General features: G+C 43.2%; 1 protein-coding gene across 1 annotated transcript in view; it reads right to left on the minus strand.

Moving 5' to 3' along the window:
* The window catches only part of tma16 (translation machinery associated 16 homolog), a 43,658-nt gene that overhangs the window by 8,409 nt on the left and 20,700 nt on the right, over window positions 1-14,549 (minus strand). Inside the window, exon 5 of the mRNA XM_080199656.1 lies at window positions 3,754-3,902. Coding sequence (XP_080055782.1) covers window positions 3,754-3,902 — 149 coding nt within the window. The remainder of the gene's footprint in view (window positions 1-3,753; window positions 3,903-14,549) is intronic.

Here is a 14,549-nt window from a genome sequence, read left to right on the forward strand (position 1 = left end):
CAAGAGCATCAGCACAAAATCTTTCACAGTAAATAGTCAGATATTATCCCAATATGGCACTCTATCAATTTTGAGCTTTCCTTATCTATCCAAATGGCACTGCTATTTTAATACAGTAATAATGTTACTCAACACAATCTATCACCACACCTCAATCTGGGACAGAAGTATCTACAGGAGTACCGATTGAAACAAAATTGTCATGCAGCAGCTCCATCATAAATTGAGCATCAGTTTGAATTAGCTGTATGATATATCCCACCAGATCAATAAACAGCCTTTAATCAACCTCAAATCTGAGTCAGCATGTATCCTAATTTTATCAATAAATCTTCTATGGGGAAGCTTTTCAAATACCTTTCAAAATTTCACATAATACAGATTGCAATGTAATCAAAAACTTTTAACTCCTCAAGGAATCTGATAAATCTGTCAGAGACCAGTTGTCTTTACATAGTCATGTTGGGCTTCTTTAGTTAACCAATATTTTTCCACGTGAGATTAATTCTTCTAGAGATTGGGGCCTCTACAACCTTTGGATTTGTGGAATTTTCTAAAATGAATTTTCTGGTAACAGGTATGATAATAAAAATAAGTTATCGTCTCATTATTTGCAAAAGCTTTCAACTGAAAATGGTTAATCATTATGCTATTTGGACCATCAGCAACAGAATTGGATACAACCTCATGGTCCAGAATATCACACAATTTACCTTTGCCATCAAAGGGAGGTCTTGCTGCAGCTGTATAGGGCATTGGTGAGGCCGCAGCTGGAGTACTGTGTGCAGTTTTGGGCGCCGCACCTGCGCAAGGATATTTTGGCCCTGGAGGGAGTGCAGAGGAGGTTTACTAGGCTGATACCGGAGTTGAGGGGGTTGAGCTATGAGGAGAGGCTGAATAAACTAGGCTTGTACTCGTTAGAGTTTAGAAGAATGAGGGGAGATCTCATTGAGACGTATAAGATGATGAATGGGATGGATAGGATAGAGGTGGAGAGACTCTTCCCGCTCAAAAAAGACAGTAGGACTAGGGGGCACAGCCTCAAGATAAAGGGGGGGCGGTTCAGAACGGAGTTGGGGAGGAGCTTCTTCACTCAAAGGGTGGTGAATCTCTGGAATTCTCTGCCCGTTGAAGTGGTGGAGGCTGCCTCGCTAAATATTTTTAAGAAGCGGGTTGATGGGTTTTTGATAAGAGAGGGGATTAAGGGTTATGGGGAGAGGGCGGGAAAGTGGAGCTGAGCCACGACAGATCAGCCATGATCTTATTGAATGGCGGGGCAGGCTCGAAGGGCTAGATGGCCTACTCCTGCTCCTATTTCTTATGTATCAAGCCTGGGGATCAACCCCAGTTCAATGAAGAATGCAGGAGAGAATGCCAGGAGCTGAACCAGCCACATCAAAATTGAAATGCCAACATGAAGCTACAGCACAATTTGCATGCCAACAACAGAACTAATTGATCCCACAACAAGCTCTGCAATTCTGCCACATGATTCGAATGGTGGTAGGTAATTGAACTAACTGGAGGAAATGCCACAAACATTGCCAGAGCTGCAGACAAGAAAACTGAACAAAAGGAATCTGTTGATGTAGTGCACTTGGAATTCCAAAATGCATTTGATAAGAGGTTACATCAAAGGTTATTACACAAAATAAGAGCACATGGTGCACATAACACATAAGCATGGATAAAGGACTGGTTAGCCAACCGGAAGCAGCCTAGGAATAAATGCATCATTTTGGGCTGGCAAGCTATAACTAGTGAAGTGCCATAGGAATCAGTTCTGGGGCCTCAGCTATTTACAATCTATATAAATGAATTAGATGAAGGGATCAAATGTATGGTCGCTAAATTTACCAATAACACCAAGATAGTATGGAAACAAATTGGTTTGCAGAATCTATAAAGGACTACGAATAGGTTAAATGAATGGGCAAAAATTTGGGAGTGGAACATAATGTGGGAAAGTGTGAACTCTTGTCCACTCCAACAGGAAAGCAGTACACTATCTAAATAGCGAGATTGTAGAACTCAGTAATAAGAGGGCACTGGGTGAATCATAGAATCCCCACAGCACAGGAGGCAATTCAGCCCATCAAGCCTGCACTGACAATTCTAATGAATCGCAACAGATTAGTAAGCAAGTGATTAGGAAGGCAAATGGAATATTGGCTTTATTGCAAGGGGAATGGAATATAAACGTAGGCAGCTGCATACGGCCTCGGTGAGACTACATCGGGAGTATTGTGTAGTTTTGGTCTCCTAGTTTGAAAATGGATTTAACTACATTACAAGCAATTCAGCAAAGGGTCACAACTCATTCCTGGGCTGGATGGCTTAGCTCTTGAAGAAAGGTTCAAGAGCTTGGACCTTTATGCGTTGGAATTTAGGAAAATGAGAGGCAATCTTACTGAAATATAAGGTGGATACTAGGAAGAGACTAGAGGACACAGTTTAAAAATAAGAGGTTTCCTTTTTAAGATGGAGATGAAAAGACACTTTTTTCTCTCAAAGGGTCATTAGTCCGTGGAATTCTCTTCACCAGAAAACAACGGAGACTAGGTAATTGACCTCGTTCAAGGCCGAGTTAGGTAAATTTTTGATACACATGGGAGTCAAAATTCATGGGGGCAGACAGGAAAATGGAGTTTTAATTAAATCAGCAATGATCTTATCAAATGACAGAGCAGGTTTGAAGGGCCGAATGGCTAATCCTGCTCTGAAGTCTTACATTCTTATGTCCTGTGACTGTGTGGACTTTTGTGAGATACAATGGGCAAATGGAATTGTATACTATTACAATATTTAAAATTATGACCAAGATCATCTCTTACTCTGGTTTTATCAAGTCAGAATAGCTGATTTACAGCAAGACGTAGTGAGGGAATATAGCAACAGTGCACCTTTGAATAAAGCACCAATCTGAAGTTAAAAAAATGGCTACCTGCATGCAAAAAAAAAACAGACCTAAGCTTTCCAGGACAATGGAGCAGACTAAACTCTACTCCTACTATATCCAATGATGAATGGTGATGCACAAAAAGGCAAACTGAAGGAAGCCCCATGAAAACATCACTTCTCAACTGTAGGCAAGCAAGTGCAAGAGATAAGGTTGGAGTGGTTGTAAACATCTAGAGCCAAAATGTCAAATAGAAAAGGCTACTTGGCCTCATTCCAAAATCCTCATCATCATCCAGCAAATTTGTTCACTCATGTCAGACCCTGAAGTAGCTCAGTACAAGCAATAAACAGCAAAGGCTAAAGGTCCTGATAACGTATTGGCCTACATGCTGAAGATGATGCAGAACGTACCTGCCCCCTAGCATTTGCAAGATTAAATTTATTTATTTATTTTGCTCATTATTGGGATCAATGAATACAGAGAAAAGTACATGAATTTGAGACACAGATCAGTCATGATCTAACAAAATAGTACAGCGGGCTGGAGGAGCTGAGTGGCTTCCCTGTTCCATTGTTTGTGAAACTAGGGCTTACTGTGTTGTATTTTAATTAGAGATAAACAAAAATGAAAATTACTCGTGTTTCCTTCCAAGCACAATTAGGAAACCACATTCCAATAAACTGATGTGGAATTTGAAAGAACACATTTGAAATTGGTTAGCTGGAGTGAGTCCAGATTATAAGAATAATTTCAGAGCTCAATCTATTTTTAATTATATACTTATCAAATATCAATACTTCAAAAATGTTTATGGGAAGGGACTGGTAAGTTAACAAATTAAGTATTCATACCTATGCCATTTTCTTCATACAAGATCCTGTCACGTTCAATGCTGTGCTTGAGGACGGCTTCTCGTGCTCCGTGCTGTCTTCCCTGTCTGCCTTTGATGCTATTCGTCAATTCAATTTGCTCCAACTCAGTATCGAATCTGTGCAAATACCTGGAGTGGGGCAGAAATCAGATTTTCTTCAGTAATAAATATATACACCACAATAAAAGTTACAAGTCACAAGTCTGGATTTTGGGTCAGTGAAGGAACAGTGCTCACCATTCACTATGGTTGCCCAGAATGTTACAGCAGTTTTTTGAGCAGACACTTGTTGTAATCTGTATTTCATCCACCACAGCACACTACAGGAAATCTGACAGCAGAGCAAACAGCACCAAGGCACTTCAATCAACTGCAAGAGCCCCCACTGAAGTGTACAGGAAGAAATTTTAACCCGCAAAGGGTGAATTGACTTGGTTCAGCTGGGAAGTTACAAAGTCGGCACAGTAGCACAGTGGTTAACACTGCTCCTTCACAGCTCCAGAGACCTGGGTTTGATTCCCGGCTCAGGTCACTGCCTGTGTGAAGTTTGCACATTCTCCTCATGTCTGCGTGGGTTTCCTCCCACATCCAGAGATGTGCAGGTCAGGTTGATTGGCCTTGTTAAAATAATTGCCCCTTAGTGTACTAAGATGCTTAGGTTAGAGGGATTAGCCAGATTAGGAGGGAGCTGAAGGACACTGATTGGGAGGGGTTGTTAGCTGGCAAGTCCACGGTTGGTAAGTGGGAGGCTTTCAAAGGCAAACTGATAATGTTGCAGAAAAGGCATGTGCCGGCAAAGAGGAAGGATGGGAAAGGCAGGATTAGAGAGCCATGGATTACAGGGGGTATTGAAGACTTGGTCAGGAAGAAGAGAGAGGCATATGTTAGGTCGAAACAACTGGGAATGGAGAGAGCGCTGGAGGAATATAGAGAGAGTAGGAGGGAGCTTAAAAGGGGAGTTAGAAGGGCAAAAAGAGGGCATGAAATGGCTTTGGCTGATAGGATTAAGAAAAATCCAAAGGCATTTTACTCTTATATTAGGAGCAAGAGAGTGGGTAGAGGGAAAATTGGTCCTTTTAGGGACAAAGGAGGGGAGCTATGCATCGAGTCTGAGGGAATGGGGGAGATCCTGAATGAATACTTTGAGTCGGTATTCACGAAGGAGAGGGGTTTGGTGTCCTGTAATGTCTTGGAGGGAGCTGTAGATCATTTGAAGGAAATATCCATTACGAGGGAAGAACTGCTAGGGTTTTTAGGTAGCACAAAAACGGATAAAGCTCCGGGGCCTGATGGTATTTATCCCGGCTGCTTAGGGAGGTGAAAGATGAAATTGTCTCTTCTTTGGACATAGGTGAGGTCCCAGAAGACTGGAGGGTAGCTAAAGTGGTACCGCTGTTTAAAAAGGGTAGTAGGGATAACCCTGGTAATTATAGACCAGTGAGTTTGACATCGGTGGTAGGAAAATTAGTGGAAAAAATTCTTAGGGATAGGATGTATAAGCATTTGGAGCGTTGCGATCTGATTAGGGATACGCAACATGGCTTTGTTCAGGGGAGGTCTTGCCTTATGAATCTGATAGAATTTTTTGATGAGGTGACAAAAACGGTTGACACTGGGCGAGCCGTTGATGTCATCTATATGGATTTCAGTAAGGCGTTTGACAAAGTCCCTCACGGTAGGCTGGTAAAAAAAAGTTAAGGCACATGGGATACAAGGACAGGTAGTTAGATGGATTGAAAACTGGCTAGGCAATAGGAGACAGACAGTAGTACTGGAAGGGCCCTTTCCTGGCTGGAGGTCAGTCACCAGTGGTGTGCCGCAGGGCTCAGTACTGGGACCTCTCCTCTTTGTAATATATATAAACGACTTGGAAGAGGGCGTACGTGGTGTGATCAGCAAGTTTGCAGATGACACCAAGATGGCAGGATTGGTGGATAGTGAGGAAGACTGTCAGGTGACACAGCAGGGTATAGATAGGTATATTGGGCAGCTAGATGGCAGATGGAATTTAATCCTGACAAATGCGAGGTGATGCATTTTGGAAGGAATAATGTAGGGAGGAGTTACATGATAAAAGGTAGACCAATTAAGAGTACAGAAATACAGAGGGACCTGGGAGTGCAGGTGCACAAGTCTCTGAAGGTGTCAACACAGGTAGAGAAGGTTGTGAAGAAAGCTTACGGAATGCTAGCCTTTATAGGAAGGGGTATAGAGTATAAGAGCTGTCGTCTAACGCTTCAGTTGTACAGACGTTGGTTAGACCGCATTTGGAGTACTGCATCCAGTTCTGGTCACCTTACTACCGGAAGGACGTGGAGACCCTGTAGAGAGTGCAGAGGAGCTTTACCAGGATGCTGCCTGGTATGGAAGGACTGAGTTATGAGGAAAGATTGGAGAAACTGGGGCTCTTCTCCTTAGAAAGATGGAGATTAAGGGGGGGATCTGATAGAGGTATATAAAATAATGAAGGGTATAGATAGAGTCAACAGTGACAGGCTTTTCCCTAGATTGGGGACAACTATTACGAGAGGTCACGATCTAAGGGTGAGGGGGGAGAAGTATAATTTGGATACTAGAGGAAGGTTTTTCACGCAGAGGGTCGTGGGGGTATGGAACGCGCTACCAAGTAAGGTGGTGGAGGCAGGCACGTTGGACTTGTTTAAGGTTTACTTTGATACACACGAGTGAAACAGGGATGGAGGGTTATAGAAGACGGTATTAAAAAGGGTCAGAGCCTCGGGACGACACTGGAAATGTAATATTACATGTTAATGTTTTGTCTCTTTTAATCCACACGTGTTGGTCCACCTTGCTGTCAAACGAGGGGCATGCACACAGTGGGTCGTGCGTGGGCTGCTCTTGAAGGTTTCGAGAGTGGCCTAGTACTTCGTGTTGTTGTGTGTGCTAAATCCTGGACCAGCAGACGGGCACCACAACAGCTCAGTGACTATCACTGCTAGCTGTGCAGATACATGGATTTGGGCTTGTGTCTGTGGGAGTTTGCGCACTCTCCCTGTGGTTGCGTGGGTTTCCTCCGGGTGCTCCAGTTTCCTCCCACACCCCGAAGATGTGCTCTTAGGCTGATTGGTGTACCAAATTGACCCTACACTATTCTCCCCTGAATCTGGCTACATTAGGGGTATCATTCACATACACACGGGGCAGGGTAGGTGTAGGAAAATGCTTTGTTGAAATGGTGGCGCGGGCTCGTTGGGCCGAAGGGCCCGTTTCCCGTGCTGGGTTGCTCTTTGGATTAGCGGGTAAAATATGTAGGGATATGGGGGTAGGGCCTGGGTGGGATTGTGTTTGGTGCAGACTCGATAGGCTGAAGGGCCTCTTTCTGCACTGTAGGGTTCTATGATTCAGTGAAAGTCGGAAATCCGAAACAGGAATCTAAGCCTCCTCAAACTAGCCCATTCACAGTTTTAATAGAAATGTGCATGGAGCAGGCAACTAATCCACTCAAGGGGGGGGGGGGGGGTAGCATTTAAAATTTTTAATGAAACTGAGTTTCTTCATATAGATTCAATGTTTAGACACAGGTACCTTGTTCCCCTGGTTTTGGGAATCACGCAAGTGAGAAGACTCATTCATGTGGTAAGTACTTCACAGCAACATTTTTGGACCAATATTAACTGTGATGGTCAAAACCGGGAAGTATAAAGCGTGATTTATAAATTAGATTTAAATCTCTATAGAAATGTTGAGGAAATAAGGGACAGGGACACAAAGTAAAAAAAAATCTTTTAAATCTCCAACACAATTAACTTCTAAAGCAATGACACTCCACAATTGTAAAATTCAATTTTCAGGGCAGAGATGGTTTCCAATAATTATAATTTATCATAGACTAAAAATTCATTTAGTCCTGAATGCATCAGCCTTTTTTGTTAATAAAACAGCATCTTTAGCGGGCAATTATAGAATTCTACAGTGCATAAGGAGGGCACTCGGCCCATCGAGTCAGCACCAACTACAATTCCATCTACACCCTATCCACCTAACCCCATGCATTTACCGTAGCTGGTCCCCCTGATACTATGGGGCAATTTAGCATGGCCAATCCACCTAACCCGCACATCTTTGGAATGTGGAAGGAAACCAGAGCATCTAGAGGGAACCCACACAGGCATGGGGAGAATGTGCAAACTCCATACAGACAGTGACGCAAAACGGGAATTGAACTTGGGTCCCTGATGCAATGAGGCAGCAGTGCCAACCACTGTCCTGTAAGAACCCCTGCATGCATTTAAAAAGCAAGTGTTTAGGCAAGGATTAATATAGGGAGGAACAGTTATCTCCAATCGCAACGTCTGGATTTTGCATGTTTAAATGGGTGTTTGATTTACTCCATAATTAAAGTGAGCATTGTTAGCCTCAATGTTACTGTTAACACAAAATTCAGGCCAATATTTCAATTTATATAAACTCCAGTTGGGATTCCCTGAGGATCATGTTTGTGAACAATAATAAAAGTCAGGAGAACAACACCTCCCCACTTCCAGCAGATCTGTCACTGAACTGAAACATTAACACTGTTTGTCTTTCCATAATATTGTTGGACTCAACCCATTGAGTCTGCGCCAACCACAATCCCACCCAAACCCTATTTCCATAGCCCCTCACATTTACCCTGCTAATCTCCCTGACACTAGGGCTAATTTAGCATGGCCAATCCACCTAATCCGCACATTTTTGGACTGTGGGAGGAAATCCACGCAGACACAGGGAGAATGTACAAACTCTACATAGACAGTGACCTGAGGCTGAAATTGAACCCAGGTCCCTTGCGCTGTGAGACAGCAGTGCTAACCACTGTGCCAATGTGCCACCCCACATCGTGTGGTGGAATGTGATGGAATACTCCACTTGCCTGGATGGGAGTGTAGCTCCACATTGTTGAAGCTGTATTCTCAACCAGGCAAGTGGAGTATTCCATCACACTCCAGACTTGTGCCTTGTCAATGATGGACAGGTTTTGGGGAATCAGGAGGGAGTTACTCACTGCAGGACTCCTTGCTTCTAATCAGCTCTTGCAAGCAGAATATTTATTATATGATTAGCCCAGTTCAGTTTCTAGTCAATGATTGCCCCCAGAATGATTGTGTGGGATTCAGCGGTGGTAATGCTATCAAATGTCAAAGAGTGATAGTTAGATTATCTCTTGTTGAAAATGGTCATTGCCTGGCACCTGTGTTCGGTGCCACTTTACAATCCTTACATCCTCATAATCATGAGTGCTCTGTTGAAAGAGTTGAGTAGGAATCATCCCTACCAAAATACTTTGTTGGAGCATAGTTCATTGTTCTCTTGGCCAATTTATGGCACTTCCTTGAAGAACTCAAATTTAGTTTCGAAGGCTGAGGGGAGATCTTATAGAGGCATGTAAGATAATAAAGGGGCTAGACAGAGTAGAAGCAGAGAGATTATTTCCACTTAGAAAGGAAACAAGAACTAGAGGGCACAGCCTCAAAATAAGGGGGAGTCAATTTACAACAGAGTTGAGGAGGAACTTCTTCTCCCAGAGGGTAGTGAATCTTTGGAATTCTCTGCCCATTAAAGCAGTGGAGGCTACCTAGTTAAATGTGTTTAAGTCACAGGTAGATAGATTTCTGACCAATAAGGAAATTAAGGGTTATGGGCAGCAGACAGTTAAGTGGAACTGAACCACTATCAGATCAGCCATGACCTTATTGAACGGCGGGGCAGGCTTGAGGGGCTAGATGGCCTAAGAACATAAGAAATAGGAGCAGGAGTAGGCCATCCAGCCCTTCGAGCCTGCCCCGCCATTCAATAAGATCATGGCTGATCTGTCGCTGCTCAGTTCCACTTTCCCGCCCTCTCCCCATAACCCTTAATCCCCTCTCCTATCAAAAACCCATCAACCCGCGTCTTAAAAATATTTAGCGAGGAAGCCTCCACCACTTCAACGGGCAGAGAATTGCAGAGATTCACCACCCTTTGAGTGAAGAAGTTCCTCCTCAACTCCGTTCTAAACCGCCCCCCTTTCATCTTGAGGCTGTGCCCCCTAGTCCTATTGTCTTTTTTGAGCGGGAAGAGTCTTTCCACCTCTATCCTATCCATCCCATTCATCATCTTATACGTCTCAATGAGATCTCCTCTCATTCTTCTAAACTCTAACGAGTACAAGCCCAGTTTATTCAGCCTCTCCTCATAGCTCAACCCCCTCAACTCCGGTATCAGCCTAGTAAACCTCCTCTGCACTCCCTCCAAGGCCAAAATATCTTTGCGCAGGTGCGGCGCCCAAAAATGCACACAGTACTCCAGTTGCGGCCTCACCAATGCCCTATACAGCTGCAGCAAGACCTCCCTACTTTTATATTCAATCCCCCTCGCTATGAAGGCCAGCATCCCATTCGCCTTCCTGACCACCTGCTGCACCTGCAAGCTGGGTTTTTGCGACTCATGCACAAGGACCCCGAGGTCCCTCTGCACTGTCGCCTGCTGCAGTTTTTTGCCTACTCCTGCTCCTATCTCTTATGTTCTTATGTTCACTCCCTCCTCAGTAGATTTAGGCAGCAAGTGAGAATTCCTCACTAAATTAATATCGAGAGTAGTTCTTTGAGTCAGTCTTGCTCTCATCAACGTATGTTCAGGGAATCGGAACTTCTGTTCCATTGAGTTTTTTCATCTCTTGTTCTATTTCTTGCCCACTTACAAATATCAATCTTACTAATGTCAATCTTCCTTCCATTGTTTTCCTATTTGGTCAGTTGTACTCAATCACCAACGGAATCCGTCCTTTGTTGAGCTCCAGATACTGAGCAAATTCTTCAACGATCCTACCTCACTTAGCTCCAGACCTTATGATAATCCTTATATGCTTTGCTACATTGTCCTTTCGTGACTGTTTCACGCTCCTAGAATCAGATCCTCCTTTCAAAAAAGCCACAAAGATATACACAGCAAAAGTCATCATGAAATCTTGTTTGCTTAAGGCTGCCAAATTCCAGTAAATCCATTTCACAGTCTCTGAAGTTTTTTTTCAAATATGTTTGAATATGGTTTGAAAACCAATTACAGGTTGCAGAAACGTTTTGAAGAATTTACAAGTTTTCCTTACAGTACTTGCCAATGTGACCAACAACTGTCACACATGTGAATTATGCTTTTTGACATTATGGGTTGGATTTTCACCCTGTAGGTGAGTAGCAAAAGTCAGAAAATTTCTTTGTTAGGCTTGCCTGCTTTGCAACAAAGTGTCAGCAAGGGCAGGATTTACGTTGCAGAGGGGGTCAGGTGCATAGAAACATAGCAAATAGGAGCAGAAAGAGATCATTCAGCCCTTCGAGCCTGCTCTGCCATTCACTATTATGGCTGAGCATCTGACTCATAGCCTGATCCCACATTTCCCCACATCCTTTGATCCCCTTCGCCTCAAGTGCTATATCTAACTAGCTTCTTAAAAACACAATGTTTTTGCCTCAGCTACTTTGTGGTACTGAATTCCACAGGCTGACCACTTTCTGGCTGAAGAAATCTCTCCTCTATCCTAAACAGCCTACCCTGTATTTTCAGACTATGACCCCTACTTCTGGATACACCCACCATCTGGAAAATTCTTCTGTTGAAATTTTACAGATTTCTGAGATTCCCCTCTCATTCTTCTGAACTTCACTGAATACAATCCTAATTGACTCAATCACTCCTCCTACATCAGACCTGCCATACAAGGAATCAGTCTAGAGCAAGAACATCTTTCTTCAGATAAGGAGACCTAAACTGCACACAATATTCAAGGTGCGGCCCTCAAGACATCCCTGCTCCTGTACCCAAATCATCTTGCCATGAAGGCCAACATACCATCTGCCTTTTTTAACTGCCTACTGCACTGGCATATTTACCTTCAGTGACTGGTGTACGAGGGCACCCAGGTCTCATTGCTCAATCCCTCTCCTAATTTATGGCCAGATAGTAATCTGCCTTTCCATTTTTTCTACCAAAGTGCACAACATCACATTTATCCAAACTATACTGCACCTATCATTCATTTGCCCATTCACTCAACTTGTCCAAATCACATTGAAGGGTCTCTGTATCCTCCTCACAGCTCACCCTTCCAACCAACTTTGTGTCATCCGCAAATTTGAAAATATTGCATTTAGTTCTCTCATCTAAATCATTAATATAGTCGTGAATAGTTGGAGTCTAAGCATCGATCCCTCCAGTGCCCCATTAGTTACTGCCTACCATTTGGAAAACAGACCTATTTATTCCTACTCTTTGGCATGCTGGAGCAGGGCCTGCTGCTCTGGAAAGAGTTTGGGAGGTGGCCACATGGGCTAATGGGTGCTCAGAAAGGCTGCTTAAAAGGCCCGCCACAGTGCTCTATAGTAATAAGATAAAATTCAGATCTCGAGCCCTCACTTCTCCCTCACCTCACCACACTCTCCATGTCCCTGCCATGCCAACCTATGCCAAGAATGAAAAAAATGAGGACTGCCTGAACATGTATTATTCTGTTCAAACAGCTGTATCAAGGGAAAACATTGCTGATCAAGAACTTTTCTAAAAACAAAACACTCCAAGTTTATTTATACATGATAAAGAGGTGTCAAGTTCTTGCAGTTTCTGCCAACAATACTTTGGAAGTCTGATTGATTTGACACTTTTTTTTTAAGAGCTGTAGATAAAGGAACATTCAGAAAAATATAAATGAATTACATTTTTAAAGCTTTTTTCACACATTACATTCACTGGTTCTGTACAGAGTGTAAACTGGGTGAATGGGCATACACGTTTCGTAAATTGAGTATGAGGGGGTTACGTTATCATGGGTGGGAGCAGATGCATAGGTCAGTATGACAGTATGGTGGAGCATGGGTGAGACCCTTTAGTACTTGTATATAGAAATACTGAAATACTTGCACTTACATTCTGGAATCAAAAATTCCTTTATTAAAACATTGCACATGAAAGCTCATGAAGCTCTAAAGAAGTAGAAACTTAATCCAGCTTTCTAATTATAACATTGCCAAAAATACATGATCCAAGCTTCTACTGCTCAGGGGTCATGCCCCAGAGCTACCCAGAAGGTGCGCAGGGAAATCCTGGAGATCCCTAGGCAAGAACAGCAAAGTGTATTAGCCAGGAAGTTTAAACTTCTGACCAGCAATTGCAATTTGAATTGTAGTTTGGATGGTTCCAACTCTCTTACAGAATAGTTATCCAGGAAAAGTTAGATTACCCTCCCAACCACTCCTTGAATAGCCTCTGGATGCCCACATCCTCCAACTTGCTACCCATCCCCCGACTCCTGCCCCCAAGCTCTCGAACATCTTCATTTGACTACAATGACACCAACCAACCCCAATGCTCGCCCAATCAATTTCCAACCTTGCCCTATTCTGACCACCCTCACAATTCACCCCATCCAACCATTCATGAATGCCCCCTCCCAATTACCCTCCTGAGATCTTTCCCCTCTAAAATGCCCACCCATCAACAATCCAATAGAAGTCTAGTTGTTTGACACTTTTGTAGAGCTATAGTTAAAAATAATATTTTAAGCAAGTTATGAATAAATTACATTTTTAAATCTTTTTCCACACTTGATATTATTACTGAGGTCCACTGGTTCTGTACAGAGTGTAGAAAGGGTGAACAGTCATGTCATAGGTTAAGTATGAGGGACCAAGTCGGTCATCGGTTAGTATGGTGGAGCATGGGTAAGAAGTTTTGTGCTTATACATAGATTGCAAAAACAAAAACGATCCTTACAAATATATAACATTCCGGTAATAGACTTTAAAGTTTATTTATTAGTCAGAAGTAGCTTTACTCTGCAATGAAATTACTGTGAAAATCGCCTAGTCACCACACTCTGGTGGCTGTTCAAGTACACTGAGGGAAAATTTAGCAAGGTTGATGCACCTAATCAGCACGTCTTCAGGCTGTGGGAGGAAATCAGAGAACCTGAAAGAAATCCATGCAGACCTGGGAAGAACGTGCAACTCCTCACTGTGTTCCAAGCCAGTCATTGAATGTGGGCCTCTGGTGCTGTGAGGCAGCACTGCTAACCAGTCACCGTGCCGCCAGAACTTGCTGCTCCACTAGCTAAACTCTTCCAGTACAGTTACAAATTGGCATCTGCCTGACAATGTAGAAATTGACCAGGTAGGTCCTGTACACAAAAAGCAGGACAAATCCAACCCAGCCAACTACTGCCCCATCAGTCTACTCCTGATCATCAGTAAAGTGACGGAAGGGGTCATCAACACCTCTCCCTCAATGTCAACAAAACGAAGAAGATTGACATTGAGGAAGTGTAGTGGAGAACATGCCCCTGTCTACATCAACAGGGACAAAGTAGAAATAGTCGAAAGCTTCAAGTTTTTAGGGATCGAGATCACCAACCACCTGTCCTGGTCCCCCCATACCCATGCCGACACTATAGTTAAGAAAGCCAATCAACGCCTCTACTTTCTCAGAAGACTAAGGAAATATGGTATGTCAACTTCGACTCTCATCAACTTTTACAGATGCACCATAGAAAGCATTCTTTCTAGTTGCATCACAGCTTGGTTTGGCTGCTGCTCTGCCCAAGATCACAAGAAACTACAAAAGGTCATGAATGTAGTCCAAACCATCACACAAACCAGGCTCACATCCAATGACTCTGTTTACACGTCCCGCTACCTCGACAAAGCAGCCAACGTAATTAAGGAACCTGGACACTCTCTCTTCCACCTTCTTCCATCAGGAAAAAGAGACAAAACTCTGAGGTCAACCAACTTGAGAACAGCTTCTTCCGTG

This window comes from Carcharhinus amblyrhynchos, chromosome 1 (assembly GCF_965287045.1).
Source record: "Carcharhinus amblyrhynchos chromosome 1, sCarAmb.v2.hapA, whole genome shotgun sequence".
Classification (NCBI taxonomy): Eukaryota; Metazoa; Chordata; class Chondrichthyes; order Carcharhiniformes; family Carcharhinidae; genus Carcharhinus; species Carcharhinus amblyrhynchos.